This window comes from Oryzias latipes, chromosome 1 (assembly GCF_053564925.1).
Source record: "Oryzias latipes strain Hd-rR chromosome 1, Olatipes_Hd-rR_3.1".
Classification (NCBI taxonomy): Eukaryota; Metazoa; Chordata; class Actinopteri; order Beloniformes; family Adrianichthyidae; genus Oryzias; species Oryzias latipes.
The window spans coordinates 9,340,637-9,359,385 of NC_136237.1; the positions used below are offsets into that span (position 1 = coordinate 9,340,637).

The 18,749-nt window shown below is 42.3% G+C and overlaps 1 protein-coding gene and 1 long non-coding RNA gene across 2 annotated transcripts in view; both read right to left on the reverse strand.

The window, feature by feature from the left end:
* Window positions 1–5,931, reverse strand: part of bcl11ab (BCL11 transcription factor A b) — a 32,463-nt gene extending 26,532 nt beyond the window's left edge. The window contains exons 1-2 of the mRNA XM_004066248.5: window positions 5,502–5,931; window positions 2,971–3,351 (exon numbers count right to left, since the gene is read on the reverse strand). Of these exons, the coding sequence (XP_004066296.2) occupies window positions 2,971–3,351; window positions 5,502–5,556 (436 nt within the window). The 5' untranslated portion in view covers window positions 5,557–5,931. The remainder of the gene's footprint in view (window positions 1–2,970; window positions 3,352–5,501) is intronic.
* A 7,196-nt stretch (window positions 5,932–13,127) lies between these two features.
* On the reverse strand, window positions 13,128–17,427 carry LOC110015554 (uncharacterized). Its single transcript, XR_002874176.2, has 3 exons — window positions 17,297–17,427; window positions 13,430–13,488; window positions 13,128–13,264 (listed from the first exon to the last, which is right to left on the reverse strand). It is a non-coding gene; the product is annotated as an uncharacterized LOC110015554 (long non-coding RNA).
* Window positions 17,428–18,749: the final 1,322 nt, after the last annotated feature.

Below are 18,749 nucleotides of genomic sequence, written 5' to 3' on the forward strand. Positions count from 1 at the left end.
ACACACACTCGCTGCTGCACACGCACACACACACACATATAAACACACGTCTGCCTTTCAAGCCCTGCTCCGCGCCAAGTCTGGCCTGGCATGGTCCACAGAGGGGTGTCCTCGGGCGAGGCTTGCCAAGTCAAAGACTCTTTCATGTTCAGCCTGCACACCCAGGGTAGTAAAGCTTTAACAAACAGCAACGTGCACACACTTCTCTGGCTCCCACACACTTACACCACGGGGAAAAAAAAAGCTGTAAACGATTTTAGCGGTGGAAACCACACTGACTTGCACACATAAGTGTACACGCACGTGCACATGCATTAACACCACATCCACACAGCAGATGTAAACATTATTTAGCTCTTGAATAGAGTCGAAGCATTAAATGCAACAACAAAGGGTGACAAATCTCCACCGACAACATTTGTGGGTGTTTGAAGCTTCTGAATGTGAAAAATTCCTCCTTAAACCCCATTTCCGTTCATTAAAACTTAGTGCAGTTCCCTGCCTATTAAAATAAGAGTGGTTTTATCAAAGCCCGGAGCGACTGTACCATCAAATTAGAGTCAGTTTTCTCAGACAATGGAGTGCTTATGTCAAAGAATTAGAAATAACTGGTGTCAAATAATTACAGCAGCGTGCATCTGTGTCTTTTCAGTATAAATTAAAGTGATCACGGCAACAAAGGCGCTGGACAAAAACTTGCACAATGGCCCATATGCCTGCACTCGAACACGCATACACTGGACATGAGGCAAGATATCACCACCAAGGAGCCCCCCAGCCCCCCCTCCCCCCTCTCTCTCAGCAGGGGACTGGGTGGAGAAAGGTGGCAAAGTGCCAACACAAAGCCTGCTAAACACCTTTGTCTCCACAACGCACACGAGGGGGAGGAGAGTGCAGGACAGGCAAGCTCCTGCTGGAACGCATGCCACAGCCGCAGAGAAGCGCTACAAAGAAATACGGAGCTGTTAGGATGTTTTTCTCCTCCCAGAGAAAAAAGGGGAAAGGTGCCCACCATGATTGACTCAGTATCGATTCAGACATGGGGTTAGAGCGCAGGCGGCGACTAGGAAATAGGCCAGAAGTGTGAGATGGTGGTGGATTTGCACAGCAACAATGGCCTCATTAACACATGTGGTTCTGCTTGCGGGAATGTGAGAGGTGCTAATGCTGGCCCGAGTACAGAGACAAAACGGGAAAATGTGGCACCACACAACAAACCAGTTCTATGAATGCTACAGCACAAAAAAACAGGAACAAACACATGGAAGTTGTGCCCGAGGAGTCAAACGATCGTTTCAAACACCAACGACAAAAATGTCTAGTTGACAAAATAAAAAACACTTAGCGTTTTTAACATTGACTGCATATGATCCTGTCACTGATGGGTTGAGAAACCATCATCTGCTGTCTTTCTGGGCTGCCCTTAATCTGTAGACAAGCTTGGATCCCTTTGCATATCTTAAATTGTTTATCATGCAAATGACGGCGCTCGGCTGCGCTGCCCTCTCTCCCCTAACGGCCCAACGCCCCAGACAGCAGACCCTGACCCCAGCTGCAGTCGGGAGACTCCCAGACGGCCTCAGCTGTCCCCTAGACAGAAAGGAACGGCCTCTGGTTCAGACCAGGGTCCCCTACAGATGGAATCTCCCCCCTCCCCCTCCACTGTCAAGTTCAACCATCCTGAGTGTCAGCTTCTGTCTCAGCCGTTCATTTGGAAAATGATGCTTTTTTTTATTGGGGGGGGGGGGTGAATCCTTGGAATGGGCATGAGCATGTGTGGCGGTGTCTCCCCTTACCTGAGTGGCTCTGAGCGGCAGGTTTACAGTAGAAGTGTAGGCTGTCATGCTCACACGACTCGCCCCTGATGTGAGCCTACAATCTCTTGCAGGCTTGTTTATGTGCCGCTCGCCAAACTGTTGACCTCAGATGTTTTAATGGAGCTAAAACAGAAGCAGATGAGGTGCTGCAGCTCAGGCAGATCCTCACTGTTCCAGAAAGTCCAGAGACACGGGCCTATAAATAAAGCTCAGCTCACAATGCCACTGACCTTATGATATCATGTGAACTCCACTGCATGATGGTCTAAATGAGCAAAGAAAAGCATGTTTGAACAGCTGACAAGGCCAAGAGGCATGTCAGATGTGTGCGTGAGATGGGGGTGTGTACAAGTTCATGTGTGTACACAGATGCTGAACAAACTGTACACTAATGAACGGCAGCCATTCTGTACCACGGGAGGCTAACGAGAAAAAAAAGGCAGTACGGCATGATGCCCTCTGTAGAGGAGAGGGCGGGCGCTATGAGCGCATTAGACCCGAACTGGCTTCGGAAGAAACCGCCACGGCCCAGACAACAAGCGCAATCTGGCGCAAGGAGAGGGGCAAACTTTTAAAGGGGCTGGTCAGAATCCAGCAGCTGTGAGCGAGCCATGCCCGTTCGCACAGCAGCCTTGTTTTAGTCCTGGTGGACGAGCAACAAGCCAACTAGCCAACTTAAGGAGTCCCTAATTACTCAAATCAGGGAAAACACTGACAATTAGTGGCTGCAGAGATCCTCAAATAAACACTTCTTTGTTGACAGATAATTACTTTCCTCTGTATCGCTTTTTAATTTTAGCATCAGAGCAAACCCTCACAGGCGCATATTTGAGGGCAGGACAGACGCAGTATGACAGTGTAATAAGGCAGTAAAGGGACAGCGATGCAGCTCTCTGCGCCACATGAGAGGGAATCTGTGGATCTGAGCGCATCTGGGATGCAGAACAAATTTCACGCTTTTCACGCAAATGTTTCCTCTTCTCACTATCTCCTTCAAGGTTGCTGCTCTTCATCTGAGTTCAGAACTCAAATGTTAACAGCTCCTGACTGCTGCGGCAGATATTTTACACCGCGACAGCCCAAATAAACTCTGCGAACTTTAGAACAGCCACCTCCCTGCTTTTGTCACGTGTTCTTCTTCCTCTGCTTTTACCTGAGATATTCTCCTGCTTGGGGATTATTCCTTGCAAGGGTGCAGATAAACAATCCTCATCCTGCGGTGACACCTGAACAGCCACCTCCACGGGCTGACGCGGCCTCCGTGGGTGCTGGATTTGAGAGTGCGAAGAGGACGTGGAGAGGGGCGAGGCCAGCGAGGGGGACGGCGGTCTGTCCAGAGCCTTGTCCACACAGGGGCCGCCATGGCACTGCCTCCTCTTGTGCTCGATGAACAGCAGGATGTCCGACAGAGGGAAGCGGGAGTGGCACTGGCCGCAGGTGAGCAGGTCCTGGTCTCCCTTCAGGGGCTCGCCCGCTCCCAGCCTCAGGGAGTCTTGGGAGTCTTCGTCTGGTAAAACACCGGAGAGCGGCTCAGCTGGACGAGCAGACAAGAGAGAGAACAGGGACATGAGAGACTGCTGGGGGCCTGTGTGGATGCTGTAAACAAAGGTGTTCCAACAGATGTCTGTGACAACAAGGTCAGATTACAAACACTTTAAGGACAGACTTCGATAAGGACTGACATGTGAAGCTGGCAGGCGCCAGTCAGACGATTAAGTTGCTTGACCCTCTTTATTGTGCTGCCAATCTCACTTTTTTAATGAACCTAACACCTCTGAGAATCAAAAAATAGATTCTAATTTGAGTTCAAGATGATTGCACCCCATTTCGTTAAAAGTGCTGGGATCTTGTGAACCAAGGTTAGACAGTGAGGGTTGGATGTGGAGTAGGTCCCTGACGTGCCGGCAGAGTGAGAGAAGGGGAGAAGAGAGCTGGGAGAGAAAGGCAGCATTGAAAGAAGTAATCTAGCCACACAGTAAACGACAGTGGGCGCCCGACTGGGACGCTGAGATAAGATTTGATGAATTCTTCTCGCCGCTTTGGCCTTTAATTCTCCATAAGGTCAATTGAGAAGGTGGTGAGGGACTATGCAAGACAGACCTTGTTACCTGTATGTTCAGCTGCATCCAAGATGAAGAATTGTTAAGCAGCTCACGGAACACTGGGTCAGTTTTAAGGAATCTCTTCAGACAAAATAATCTCATCTGGAGCAGAGAAAAGTGACATAAAGAACTTTGCAAGTATGGTTCCTTTTTTGGCGCCTGGCTCTGGCAGAATTCAAAGCAGTTTAGGCCAGCAGGTCCCAGCAGGCACACCTGCCTTACCATCAGTAAATCTTCCTCTTCATTTGCCATTTTTGAATAGAGCTAGTCTCTGGGAGAACAGAAGGTTGATGAATTCATACTGCTCTTTACCTGAGGACTGCCACGGGGACTTCGTTTGTCCAATAAATAGTTGAAAAACGGTCCCTCGATCAAGCCATCTCTCAGCACAAATTACTGAAAACTAGAGTGCATTACTTCACTTAAACATAATAAAGCAAAGAGTCCCTAAGGTTTTTCTTTTTCAAATTAGTGATGTAATTGTGGCATAACAAAATATATTTGCTAAATAAGCCTTAAATTCACCTGAAACATTGATTTTGATCAACTTTTGTCTTCCTCTCCAAGGAAGACAAGGAGCAAAAGCGCATGACTGCCAACATTGACAGTTAAGCTGATTCTGGAGAAGCAGCATCCAGGATGAATTGATCAAGTTCATCCGTGGACTACAATCACGGCGCGCCCCCCACTGGCAGCTGTACCCTTCAAGGGAGCCTCCGGCGGGCCTGATCATCATCATTTAACCGAAATCTAAACAGCCGCTGAGACGCGCTCTGCAGGAGGAGCCTAGCAGTGGCGCTGTTCTCCAGCTTCTGACGCAAAAACAGCGCATGAGGACGCGCGCGCCGACCGCCGCGCGGACGGGCCATTTATAATTGATAAAGCTCGCTCTGCTGTTGTCACCCACAGTGTTGCAGGAATTCTCGGCTGCGTAAACAAACGGGTCTCCGTCGTGCGTAAAGGGCACAGTCGCTGGGTTTGTTTTGGTCTCGTGCGTAAAACATGTTTCCTCTTCCTCTGAAGTCTCGTAAAAGGTGGACATATACGAGAGTGCCGCCGCTTCTGGTGTTTAGATACACGCACCAAACATGAACTAAAAACTTGGCATATAGTGAAGGTTTCAGGCACGTGAAAACTCTTGAGTCCTAACGGGCGCGCGTCTTTGTGAACACTAGTTTCAAACGAGGCTTAATAAATTAAGGGGGGGGGTCCACGGCAACAGAAGGAAAGTTGGAGGTGAACGGCCGCGGCTGTGCTGCCTTCACATGTAGGCAAAGGTCTCTGATCATAAAGCTCATGCATGCCCTTTAATGGCGAAAGGAACCTCCAAGGCTGCGTTATACAACACGGGCCGCGGCGAAGCGCCGCCAGCCCGTTGGAAACTCCACCGGGAGATCCCGCGTCCGTTTAAAAGAGCGTCGCCGCTTGGCAGCTCCGGCGTTTCGGGTTTCACTGGAGGCTCCGTCCGCACTCCGTGGATCAGCATTCCCAAGCGAGGGCGCAGGGGGTGGGTGGGGAGGGCAGAAGGACGGAGAGGGGGAAACCAGAGCAGTTACCGGAGGGGAGATTGAAGTCCACTTACGCGAAAACTCCCGTTTGCTCAGGTGCTGGGGTTTGCCTTGCTTGCGGCGAGACATGCTGGTCGTCTTGGTGGCGGCGGCGCGGCCGGCTTCACATCGGGAAATCCGTCCCTAAAAGGTAGAGTCCAGAGGAAATCTCTTCATTGATATGATCTCTGTCATCCAGAGAGGAGAGACGGAGGATCACGCCGAGCGGGATGCGTAACGCGCTGCCGGCTTCATGACTTTCGCAAAGAGGGACTGATGGGGGTACAGTGGAGCCCCCCTGATCTGCAAGTTCAAGTGCGGACGTGACGTCCCTGCGAACTTGAACGACAGGCTGTGGACGCTCCGAGACACAAAACATGGGCAGGGCGAGCTGGCCAGTGGGAGGGGGGCAAGTCCTAATAAAAACCAATGGACACTCATTACGGACTACCTATGGACTGGTAGGGGGTGGGCTGGGGCCAGAGAGAGACGCCCCGAAGACACCAATGGACGAAGGGAAGCGGGGGGGCTGGCCCACGAGAGAGAGAGAGAGAGAGAGAGCTCATGTAAATATGCAGCGTGTATGTAAATGTGCAACGCTCATGTAGCTCACGTTTGAATATTCACACAATGCTTTAAATTAGAAAGATTCTGCAACATGAGCTGATGATGTAGTGAAAGGGGAAAAAAGTGATTGTTTGACATTTGCGGAGTTCAAACTCTTAACGCTGGTTTGGGTTGAAGAAGATGAGCTGTCAGAGTCGCATGGTGAAGGTTGGTCATACTCCTAAGGCTCCACTTACAAGCTGGAACCAGTGAAGACAGCAGCAGGAGATCTACGATGGATGGAGGCACCATGGAGAAAAAACCATCATCTGATGGATCCATTTAGAAGGTTCTTCCGTATGAAGGATGTTCTGTGTGTACATCATGAAAGCGAGTCTTGGAGAACAAGAAAAAAACAATACAGAATGAAAAACTGATGCTTCCAATGAGAGGAGGAAACACGAGATACTTTTCCAATAGTGCCATCAAAGAAAGTACTCTCTTAAATTTATACTTTTAGATTTTCATTTGTGGTCACGGACTCAAACAGGCTGGACTTTTTCTTTTCTTTCTTTTATTCCTGGATGACCCTCCAGACACCAGAAAGCAAATATCATTTTATTTATTAATGTTCACTATCAGTTTTGCTAACCTGATTAAATGTTTTCTTAACAACAAACCTGATGTTTTACTCTCAGGCTGTTTTTATCACGTTTTTCGTTATTTCCTGAGTTTATGTTTATATGTTTTAAGTTATGTTAAAGTATGTAAGTTATGTTTTAAGTACAGCTCCTTCTTTCTTACCATAACTTAATGTATGGCAGCCAGGAAGTTTCACTCAGGGTTCTGTTTGAAACCTGTCATCGACAGGATTCACAGTCTGATGCCAAAACTCCAATTTACTGGTGAGCACAGCAGCAAAAGTTTGAAAGTTCGGAGTCAGAATTCACTTATTTTGGGGTTTTTAGGATGCCATCTTCACACCCACACCATGCCACCCTCGGCTACCATTAGATCCCCAGAGCTTTGCTCAAGGGCACACACTGAGCTGTGGTGTGCATTCTGCTGCATCAGGCTGGAGGGGAAACTGTGAGAACAGATGAAGTTTGAGGGAAAAACGAGGAGAGAAAGCGTCTTCTCTAAGTTGAGGGTCCTCACAGAGCCTGATAACCCGAACTGCACTTGGGAGAAACACCTGGAGACTGCTGAAAATGTCCAATACACGTCAACGTTCACCAGGCTAAACATGGAGAAAGGCGGGATGGATGTTTATAATGTGATGCTTTAGCGCCCCCTAGTGACCCAAGGGAAGAAACAAAAGGCCGTCAGCAAGAACAGAGCTTAGATCTTGAAATATGTTTAAAGAATTTGACTGCATATCATTGTTTAAAAAAAGTGATACCTAATAATAAACATAATAAATGGAATACCGTAATCATTCAAATTGTTAATTTGTATTGTTTACTAAACCATGATACCTTAAAGTTTAGGGTGTCAAACTCATTTTGGTTCGGGGGCCACATTCAGCCCGTCTGATCTCAAGTGGGCCGGACCAGTAACGTAAAAGCAAAATAACAGCTTTGTTTTAGTTTTTTTACTCAATTTGAAAAAATGCCTCAACCAACATAGTAGCCTAATCACTTGGGGCCAATGGATCTTGAATAAAATTAATTTCAATAAAAAAAGAGTTGGTCTATTTAATTTTATACAGACTGAATATTTTACATCTGACACTGAAGCAATCCAGAAACTTTTCTTTATGGTAAGTCTCTTAGTGGTGTTGAACGTTATATTCTTTGAACACTGCAACCTGTTGATGACGTACCAAGCATGGGGGTTTGCATTCAGCTCCGTGAAAGGAAAAAAACTGTCCATTTTTCCTGGAAAGCTCTTCACTCCACTTCACTTTGACAACATTTTGGTCATTAGTGTGTCACTACTGATCATCCTTATAACAATATAACAGCGGTAAGGCTCATAGGGAACCACATGCAGAGATATGCTGTTTCACCTGTTTTGCCTTTCCTTTGCTCCCCCTAATGGCGGAATTGCGCATTTTGTTTATTTCTTTAAAAAATCATAACTCGCCACAGGAATGGACTAGAAACTTGCTTCCTTTTTTAAACATCCTTATGCTTTTTGCTCTTCATGTGTGGGCCAGACTTAACCACCTGGCATGTATGTTTGACACCCCTGCCCTAAACTAATAATAAACCACTACTAAAGTTATAAGCATAAATATTGTTACAATGGGCTCTGGACCTTAACAATTAAGAGGGGAGACGAAGCTGGTGTTAGCACTCAAAGTACTTTTAAAATGTATAAAGAAAAATAAACAACCCAAATAACAGAAAGCATTAATGTGTGTTTTTGCATGAGTGTCTGGGGACGTACATGTGTATTTGTAAATGGAGCAAAGCGAACAGAACCCAAACAGATATGTGCTTGCTGGAGAGTAGACAAGACGCAGAGCTGCAGCGATAGATCTGAGCATGACAGGAATAACCAGAGGGAGAGGAAACAGGAAAAGCTATGTCCGATTTCCCACCGTAACCCCTATATAGTGCATTTGCCATTTTGTTGTGCTGTCCGAATCGACAATTCCAAAATCAAGTGCCCTAGAAATTTCCCAGAAGTCTCTGCGAAAAAACAGGGTGCATAAATGCTCTCTAAATCGGCGAATATAGACCACAATGCATTGCATCCGAACAATTTTTTCCCAAAATCTTTTTTTAAAGTATTTTTTAAATAAACCATCAACGTTTTTATCTTCAGAAAACAGTGGACTGATAAATAATCATCACAAAACGCTCATATCAATTAGATTTTAACTTCGTTAAATCGATGACGTCACATATAAAAATAATAAAGTAGTGAGCATGGTGTCCTAATTGCTTTTAAAATTCAGGGCACTAGATAGTCCCACACTATAAAGTTTTTTAGTGGTTAGGGTGGGAATTTGGACGCAACAAAAGAGCTCCCAAGGTGGATTTTTGATTTCCGTCCTCTGATTTCTAAACACCTGTGCAGGAGGAGAAGAAAAGAGGGCAGGCAGCAGGAACACACCCACAAGGCTCAGGATTGTAACAATATAAAGATTATATATCATCCTAAAATAAGAAAACAACTTTCTCTTTTCATATTGCACTGTAAATAGAAGTAAAAGAAAAAGAAATGTAATCTTTTCATGAGTAGAGTAACTACTGACACTTACTGACACTCTTTAGTCACACATCACACCTGAAACCTTCCTCCACCATGCTCAAACCTGCTCGGACACACCTCTTTCCCACACACTGTTGCTCTAGACTGCATTTTTTCCAAACACATGGCAGGGTCATTTTAGGGGATGCCACATGTATAGCAGTTCAGTATTGTTCCAAACACCAAGGATGTTAACACACAGACTTTCAATAAAGACAAAGCTTCACTTAAAAAAAAATACAGAAAATGTTCAGGGAAAAACTGTTATGTCATTAAATGTGAATGCGTCATTGGTCCTGTCAGAAGTCAGAACTCTGTCTCCCCCTTTGGTCACCAGTGGGAACCATCTCCAGAATTCTAACACACTTCCTGGGTGCTGCACACCTGACTCTAGTTTATTCAATCAACCACAGCATACTGCACCGAACTCAGCTCAGTGTGGCGTATTGTTTGTGCCACTCTGCCTTCATGAACGAATGGTTTTTCTGGACATTGTCTTCTGTCTCTTTTAGGCTGCAAATGTGAGTTTCATCAGCATAGAAAAGCTGTGCTTCAATCCATAAATAATTTCCTAAACTACTAAAATTAATTTGAATAACTCGAATCTGCTGTGTCATTTAAATCAAAGGCAGTCGACAACATTTATTTTTTAGGTCAGACTTGCAGACATCTCATCTGGCTGTTTCCATGGGAACCGGCCTCTCCTTGTTCTTCCCCAGGATTACATGAACTGGGAAGTTCCTCCTCGTTTTTTTAAAGTTTGGGAAACTCTTCTCCAGAATCTGAGGCTCATGGACATCATTTATTATGATAAAGACCGTCAAAGATTATGCGTTATTGTTGTTCATCTTTCAGCACATCCCATCCAGGGTCGCCACAGCGATTCTGCTTTCACCAATTCACACACTTGGTTTGGCGCACAGTTTTTTATGCCGGATGCCTTTCCTGACACAGGGGGACCAGTAGTGCAAAGGGTCTTGACTCAAGAGCCTCACTGGATGAAGCTCATCACACCCCCTGGGAATTGAACCCTGGTTTCCCGTGCACCAGTCCTGCTTACAGCCGTCCAGCAGCCTTCAAAGATTATGTGCATTTTCAAAAATGCTGCATGTAAAAACCCTTTCCACACTCAGCAACACTTCAAAAGCTTGTTGTGGCTGATCGTTCTCATTTGAAACTTTCATTCTTACAATTTTTAGAGCATAGTTTTGCTTATTTAACTTTTACACATGTTATCTAGAGCTCTACTCTGAGGTTTTCTGTGGAACTTTGTCCTGCAGTTTACCAAATAGGTGATTAAAAAGAGTGATTCATATGCATGGTGGGGCAGTGGTTAGCGCTCTTGCCTTACAGCAATAAGGCCCCTGGTTCAAGTCCCGGTTCTCCACGTGCTTGCATGGGTTTTCTCCTCCCACTGTCCAAAAGCATGCTTCATAGGTTAATTAGTTACTCTAAAGTGTCCCTAGGTGTGGCCCTGTGACAGACTGGCGACCCTGTCCAGGGTGTTCCCTGCCTTTGCCTGCCAGTGGCTGGGATGGGCTCTGGCAGCCCCCTGACCCCAAAAGGGAAGAAAGAAGATGAAAAAAATGACTACAAAAGGGAAGAAACAAACTCTTTAAATGTGATACTCCGAGGTATAATTTGCTCCAAAGTACAGTATGTTTTATAACGTCCTAAAGTTTGAAAAAAATTGATAACTTTGTCAAGAAAATCTAATTAAACATCTTTACAAAAAATCAGAAGTAGTTTTTACAAGTTTAACCCATAAGAACTCAGACCCATTCTTTTCTTAAAAATGAAGTTATGTATATTTGACCACAAACCAAGTGGATCACAGAATCCATTTATGTTATTTTTCTGTTACACTGATGTCACCATGGGTTCTTCTGGCTTCAAAAACAAAACAAAGAAAACTTGAAGGTTTGAAAACATAAATTGACGTTTTTATATTAAACTTTGATCCAATTTCCTGAAAGTGGATGAAAACGAAAAACATCAAAGAAATCAGGAATGACCGTTTTGAACAAAACTCTGATTTTCTTTTTATGTTGTGTTTTGGTTCAATCAGGATTAAATACTCCAAACTGACAAATATTAGAATTAAACTGTTAACATTTTCAGTCAAAAAACATAAACATCATTTTTCTTGTTTTTTGTTTACGGGTCTGTTGTAAACTTTTATTTCTCCCACATCAGGTGGAATCAATGATCTGGACATAATAGTAACAATAGTAATAATGATAAATAATCGTTGATAATTTATTTATCCCACAATGGGGAAATTCATATTATATACACCAATATTTGTGGTTGGTAATTTAAATTTGAGGTAAAAAAAAAACCTAAAAACAACAATTATAATTTAAAAAGAGGATAACCAAAAGCATTACATAGAGACCCGAACATAATTATCTAAAAACAATGAATGGAACTTTAATCATGTCCTCCATTTGTAAGCTTAGGTTCTATAAATCACCATAAGAGGGTGACATCTCGATCTATGACCAACACGTAACATTAAAAAAAATCTAAGGAACCTCTTTTTATTGATCGATGTAAATGAAGGAGAAACATTGATTTGTTTGATATTTTATTAAAATGAATTTATTTGATAGCAATAATTTATAGACTTAAAAGCTGATTTAATACAGTAACTGAGGGGTTTCAAATTGTCAGGAACAAGAGGTGGAGGACCAGGCTTAGTGACAGAAACTTAAAACATTTAATAAGCAAACTGAAACATGACAAAAACCCATGGAGAAATAAAAAGATAGCAGAGAAGAGCAGATGACGTGACAAGGAACAACCGAAAAACCAGACACTGAAATAGACTGAGGGTATCATAGCAGTATCTTTAGGGGCTGTCATCTGGACTTAGTTTTTAAAGTCCTGATGACAGCCCCTAAACCTATGATGGAATCAACCTGGATAAAAGAGTCTTTATAGACAGACTGAGGGTAATTGAGTGAAATAAAGACGGCTGTGGATCATGACAAACCTGAAAATGGTGTGACTGAGGGACGATTCACAGCAGAACTTGACCAAAAACCATAATTGACAAAAGTTAACAATCCTGATAAAAAACGTGTTTCTCCAACAAGGGGTGAGAGGAGAAGAGCCCGGGAGAAGTCTTCAAACCCCGTGAAGCAGCTGCTGGTGGAGCTCCAGTCCCGGCCTCCACGTCCTCGCTGCTCCGAGGCCGAGCATTTTCCCCTCAGCCTGCTTCCGTCTCTGCACAAGTAGCCTCTTCAGACAAAAGAAGAATTAGTCAAATTTCATGAATTAATGAAAGCAGCACTGCTTTGCTTCATCTAGAACATTTGGAAAACACAGAATAATGGTCTTTTTTAACCAAATGAAGCAGGGAATGAAGCAGACCTTTTCTGCCTTCTCCTGAACTTCATCTGCGTCCCTCACTCTTCCACCATTCCTCAGTCAAGTGTGGTTAGTTCTGACTTTAATTTAAAAAAAAAACAATTTAACATTTTTTGATCACTTACCTTATCAACTACTTAACTGATGAAAAACCTTAAAAACTAAAAACTCTGAAATAGAGAGTATCAAGCTCTTAAGAGCCGTTGTGGGTTGGTCCTTGGAGGACAGAGAACATTATTCTGAAGCTGCCATGGCTTTGCTCCCTCTGCAGAAAAGAGGATCACAAAGGAGTCTCTCAGCTCAAGGCTTTCTCTGAAACCCATTCCAGTCCATGCAGCGAATCCTCTACAGTGCCCACAACCTCCTTCCCTGCAGGTGTTTGTCGTGTAGAAGACCTGCTAAAGTTTTGGAGAAGCATGTTTTCTTCACACACTGCTCTGCATCTGCAGGATGGGCACAGATACAGAACCACTGTGTAAAGGCATTGGCCAAAACCAGCCAGGCTCAGGAGAAACGATTATTGAAGAAATGTCTCTCTAAAGGACGGATGCTCCCAGGAAGTGTCAGCCTCCGTTTCTCAGGGGGAAGATGTCATCTGCCACAAAGACATGGGGCACATTTTCCGTGGCCTGCTCCAGGGATTAAACAGTCAGGTGGAAGATGCTCCATGTTCCTGGTTGGAGAAACAAGTTTGAAATACTTCAGTTACTGTATTAAACCATCTTTTAAGGGTTTTTGCTTACTGTCAAATAAATTCTAATCTACAAAATTCTCCGTTTCATCAGTTTGTATCATTCAATGAAAGAAAAAAGAAGATTCCTCAGATTATCTGTGTTACCTGTTCATAGTCATTACAGAACTTTGTCGCCCTCCTTTGGCGACTTATGGAACCTAAACCTGCAAATGGAGGACACAATTAAAGTTCACCTCATTGTTTTTAGATGATCGTCCTCAGGTCTCTATTTTACGTCTTTGATTGTCCTAGTTTTAAATCAAACTTATTTCTATACATGAAATTTGAATTATCAATCAAAAATAGTAAAACATTTTCAGTACAAAGACCAGCAGATGGTCGGCAGCAGTTGCAAAAGGGGAACTTTTATTGCAAATATTTTTTTGTGTGTGTTTTTGTTGTTAATTCAGAAACAGTGTACATCCTAACTTGTTAGCTCAGAACAGGAGGAAAGGTTTTTCTCATTAGCTGAATCTTCACTGATGGAACCAGATTAAGTGTTCTTCTGTATTAACTATTTCTTAGCTGCTGTTTCTGCATATCTTTCTGGGAGGAAAAAGCAGGCTTTTATAAGAAAAACTGTGGAAAAGAAGGTAACAGTGCAGTTGGGAAGCTGAAAGGACACTGCTCTTGACAAAAGAAGCAGAAAATATGCAAATTAATCCCTCAAACAGGCCAACTGAAGCAACTCAGGCAATAAACTAAACTTTACCCAAACAACGGATTAGACAGACCAACAGAAATTAACTAAACTGCCAAGAATATCCACCAGGAAGAAAACATATGTGGTTGATCAACCACTGCAAACATGGAGGTAACTAAAAAACATTTAATAAAAGACAACAGATAAGATTAAACGCAAGACTTAATTTTTTAATGGAAAGAAAAATGTGCATAAATATAATTAACACAAATGCATGAAAACCCAACAGAACCAAAGTAGATAAACATGATTAAAATCAGTCTGTTGTTCATCCCCTGAAAACATTGGGCAGACGGCACCTCCCATTGCCTTGGCTAGTGTTTTTAAGGGTTTGTATTTCTTTTGAAGATAAATAACTGAACCCAGGACCCATAATGGTAAAAAATAAGTGCAAATTAAATGGTGTCTGAATTAAATAGTGTCTTTTTCAGCTTTGCGTAACTTTTCTTTTCTTTTTAGTGGCACAGATTTGACTTATATGAACAGGGACATATATTAGACATGGTTCTTTTTCATGGGTTGTCTGTTTTTAATATGGTGATCTGTGGTAGTGTGATTTCAGATAATTTTTATATTATTTGATGCTGGTTTTACCTGCACTCCTGTTAAACCCGAAGCTCCATGCTGTCAGATGTTTAACTCCACAGCCATCTCTGTGAGGTCTTTTCCTCATTTCTGACTGATGGATCCTGATGGATAAGCTCAGCTTTTGGTTTCACTCCTTGTGACTGAACAGACTAGACTCTGTGGCTCCTTCTGAAACAATGCAACCTAGGATCACACCTGATCTCTGGTTTAATGAGAGAGCCCAAGCAGCAAAAAGGGAGTGTCCCAGAGCAGAACCCAGGTGAAAGAAGAACAAACTCCAGCTTTCCTGCAGATTCTGAAGGACTGTTGTCATCAGTACCAGATCATAGTTTAATAATCTTGAAGTGTCTGAGAGGTATTATCGGGACAAACTCATATAATCCATACATGTTTTGGTTTTTTAACTTGTTCTGTCCAACAACTGAGCAAACTGATGAGAGCTGAAGCTCTTTTGTGCTGATCAGATTTGACTAGGAAGACGGAGCACATTACACCGATCTTAAAATCTCTGCACTGGCTCCATCAGCTTCACGATTGATTTTAAGATTCTTTTAATAGTTTTTAAGAGTGTCCATGGCCTTGGTCCTTCTTTCATATCAGACTTGCTTTTAGCTTATGAACCTCCCAGAGCCCTTAGATCCTCAGGCTCGGCCTGCTGAGGGTCCCTAGAGTCAAGACGAAAATCCACGGCGAGGCCACTTCAGACACTACGGACCTCGTCTGTGGAACAGCCTGACTGAGGATGTGAGGACCTCATCCACTGTTGAGCTTTTTAAAAAGAAACTAAAGACTCATCTATTTAACTCAGCTTTTAATTAGATCTCATATGTGGTATCTTTACTCTTATATTCTATATGCTATTTTTTCACATATTTATTTGTTTAATGCCTTTTCGTCCTTTTGTGTTTTAACTTATTGTAGTTTATATTTTAGACTTTTTTTTGCACTAACTCATCTTGTCTTATTTTATTTTAATTAATATTTTCATATTTTACCTGTATTTATATTTTAACTTTCTTATTTTATTACTTTTACATTTTAGACTGTTTACGAGTGTTTTCTCACCCTTGGCCGGGGTGTTAGTGTTCGGGCTCCAAGAGATTTTGGCCCTGCTTGTCCTCTGGCAGCTACTGTTCCGGCTCCTCCAGGCTGCCGGGCCTGGTGTGCCCATGTTGGGTGCACTGGGCCTGGGGGTTGGGGGTCTCTGGGGCGGGAGGTGCTGGGGATGAGTTGTGCTTGTGCTGCATAGATGCTGACACCCCGGCCAACAGGAGGACAGGGGGGACGGCGCCTTCTGGGTTCTCTTTTCTTTAGCTCTGTCATTGCTCTTTTATTTGTGCTTGTTTTTGTGTATTTTATTATGAAGGGCTTATATAATTATTTTATTACACGTGTGGGGATTGGTTTTATTGTATTTTTGTTTTGTTTTTTTATGGGAAGCACCTTGAGCTGTCTGTTTGACCTGAAAGGTGTTTTATAAATAAAATAAAGTTTAAAAATTAAATTAAAATTAAATTAAATTAAAAATTAAAAAATGTAATTAAATTAAAATTAAATAACTGTTACAAAAAGAGGTTATGGATCTTCGGATAACCAGGGTGAATTTTTGTATTTTGTACTCGTTTTTTTAAAACTAACAACTCTGTTCCAATTGTCCCACATTCTTTCAGGAAACATCTTTAGAAATATATGATGACCTCTTAATTCCTTTAGTCTGAAGAGCAGATATCTTAGTAATAGTCTATGAGGTGCCTGCATCTGTCACTCCTCTATCTTTGTTCCACATGTTTGAGCCCATGACATTGTCAAACACACGAAGCCATCAAGATCTCCAATGGATGCTGCCACCCTTTGCTTTCTAACAGATCTGTTCCAGCATAGGGTTAATTCTTGCTATTATCAGCACAAGTCTGTCCTCTGGAACAACAGCTATAAGTTTTAAAGATGATGTTGTTAAACCCCAGACTAAAAGACCAAATCCTGAAATGTTTAAATTGGCTAATTTTAAGCCCACATTTCGAAGAAAGTGGTCTGCCTGCAGTTCAAATCCATTCTGGAGAGGAACATTTTCTTGAAGATGTTTGAGATGATTCGGTCCACCTTTAAAACCCTGTAAAGTACAGACTCTGCTCTGTTGAGGCTTATAACAAAATAGTGTGTGTGACTGACAATGTTGTCCTTATTCTGCTAAATTACTGCTTTCATTGATAGTGTAGATGAAAATCTCACTTTCCCTGGCAGCACTCAACTGGTTCTCATTTGGTTACTAGTAGATGTGGGCATTTCTGGATCTTATTCTCCAGCAGCTTAAAGTTGTTTGAGGTTCAGCAGGGCTCCATTTTAGGACCTCTCTTGCCCTCCTTGTACATCATTTCTCTGGCTTCCATCCTGAGAAAACACAGGGGATTTCTAGCATTGCTTTGCAGATGATAGTCAGCTATGCTTACCAATAGTGCATGGACTAATGCTGTTACAGTATAATAGAGTGACTAATGGAGACAAACAGTCAAACACAAGATCATGATTAGTTATGGAGTCAAGTAGGTGGGTAAATGCTGACGCTTGCTCCATGCTGGATCAAAACAACAGGACATAGCAGAAACGGGGAATCATGCAAATAGCATGTTCAGAATGGAAACATCGACACTATTTTTCTTCAACTGAAACCAAAAAATGTTTACCTCAAATTCACGTTGTGTCCTGGTACAAAGGCTTTACTGAGGTCTGTCTGAAGCTATTCAAATCTAATGCGGCACAGAGCCTCAATACTTCACGAGCCACCCAAGTCCTGAAACTGCTGCAGCTAGCTTGCTCCTGTGACAAGGGAACAACATTAAAACAAGCACAACTCGGTTTTACAGTTCAGAAACGTGTAACTCATACAGAGCTGAAGACAATTTTCCTAAACTGTGTAGTGAGTCAATCAAAGATCCAGCAAAGCTGGATTTTTCCCTCCATGAAGTAAAACTTTCACCAAGTACGTTGATGACGAGAGGACAAAAAGGAATGCACAGCTATTATTGTATACTGGTGTACACATAATTGATGAGATGTTGTATACATTATTGTATAGGATCCTTGAAATGTGTTGATACCTAAAATCTTTTACTTTTATTTATTATTAAAGTTTGTTTTTGTTTTGTATTTAAAGTTCATATTATATTTATATTTCTATGGTTCCTGTTGCAGTTTTGTAGTGAGGCAATTCTGAATGACAATGTTAAAGTTCAGGTTCAAGCGCAATAGAAGATTGAAGTATTTGAGTGCAGCAGAGACATAGTGTTACTTTATTATTTCTAATTATTCTTGCTTGTGGTTTTGCAGTTAAATTTACACTAAAATGAGGGTACTTGAAATATGTTGATATTTGAAACCTTTATGTTAACTTATATGGAAAGTTTATTTTTATGTGAAGTTAATATAAACATTTATGTATCTCTTATTGCAGTGTGATAATTCTGATAAACAAATATTAAAATGTCTACACTTCAGTTTCTCTCTATTATTATTAAACAACAAAATGTCATTGGTAGAACTTTAACAGAATACTAAACTGTCCCTTTTATTTAATAATTGCACTTAAGATATTTGTTATTTTTCTGGGCAGCAGAGGAAGATTATGAAATGTATTGCTGTATTTTAACTGGAAAAGTAACTGTAGTTACCGTGCTAAGTAACTAATTACTTTTAAGAGGCAGTAACTTACTCAGTTCTTTTTTGGGCGTTGTATCTAGTAACTATAACTAATTTACTTTTTTCCAACACTGCCTACCAGTTAAGAAAGGTTGCTGCGTCACACCACTGAGCGTTTTAAGTTTAATGACACAAAAACAGAAGTGATGGTGTTTGGGCTGAGCAGCTCCTGAGACCCCTCCACAGTACTTCTGGATCCCCTTGCTCCACATTTAAAACTCTCTGTTTCAAACCTGGGCTTTAAAACGGACTGTGATTTTAAACTTGAATGCAGAATGAGCTGTGTGTTAAAGTTTAGCTTCTTTTATTGGAGGCAGTTAATGAAGGTGAAGCTGTTTTTCCAAAACAGTAATCCATGCTTTCATCGCAGTCCTTTTTCCAAAGTTAGTCAGTCGTCCCTCTTGTGTTTCCAGCTGGTCCAGAGCGCTGCTGCTTGGGATT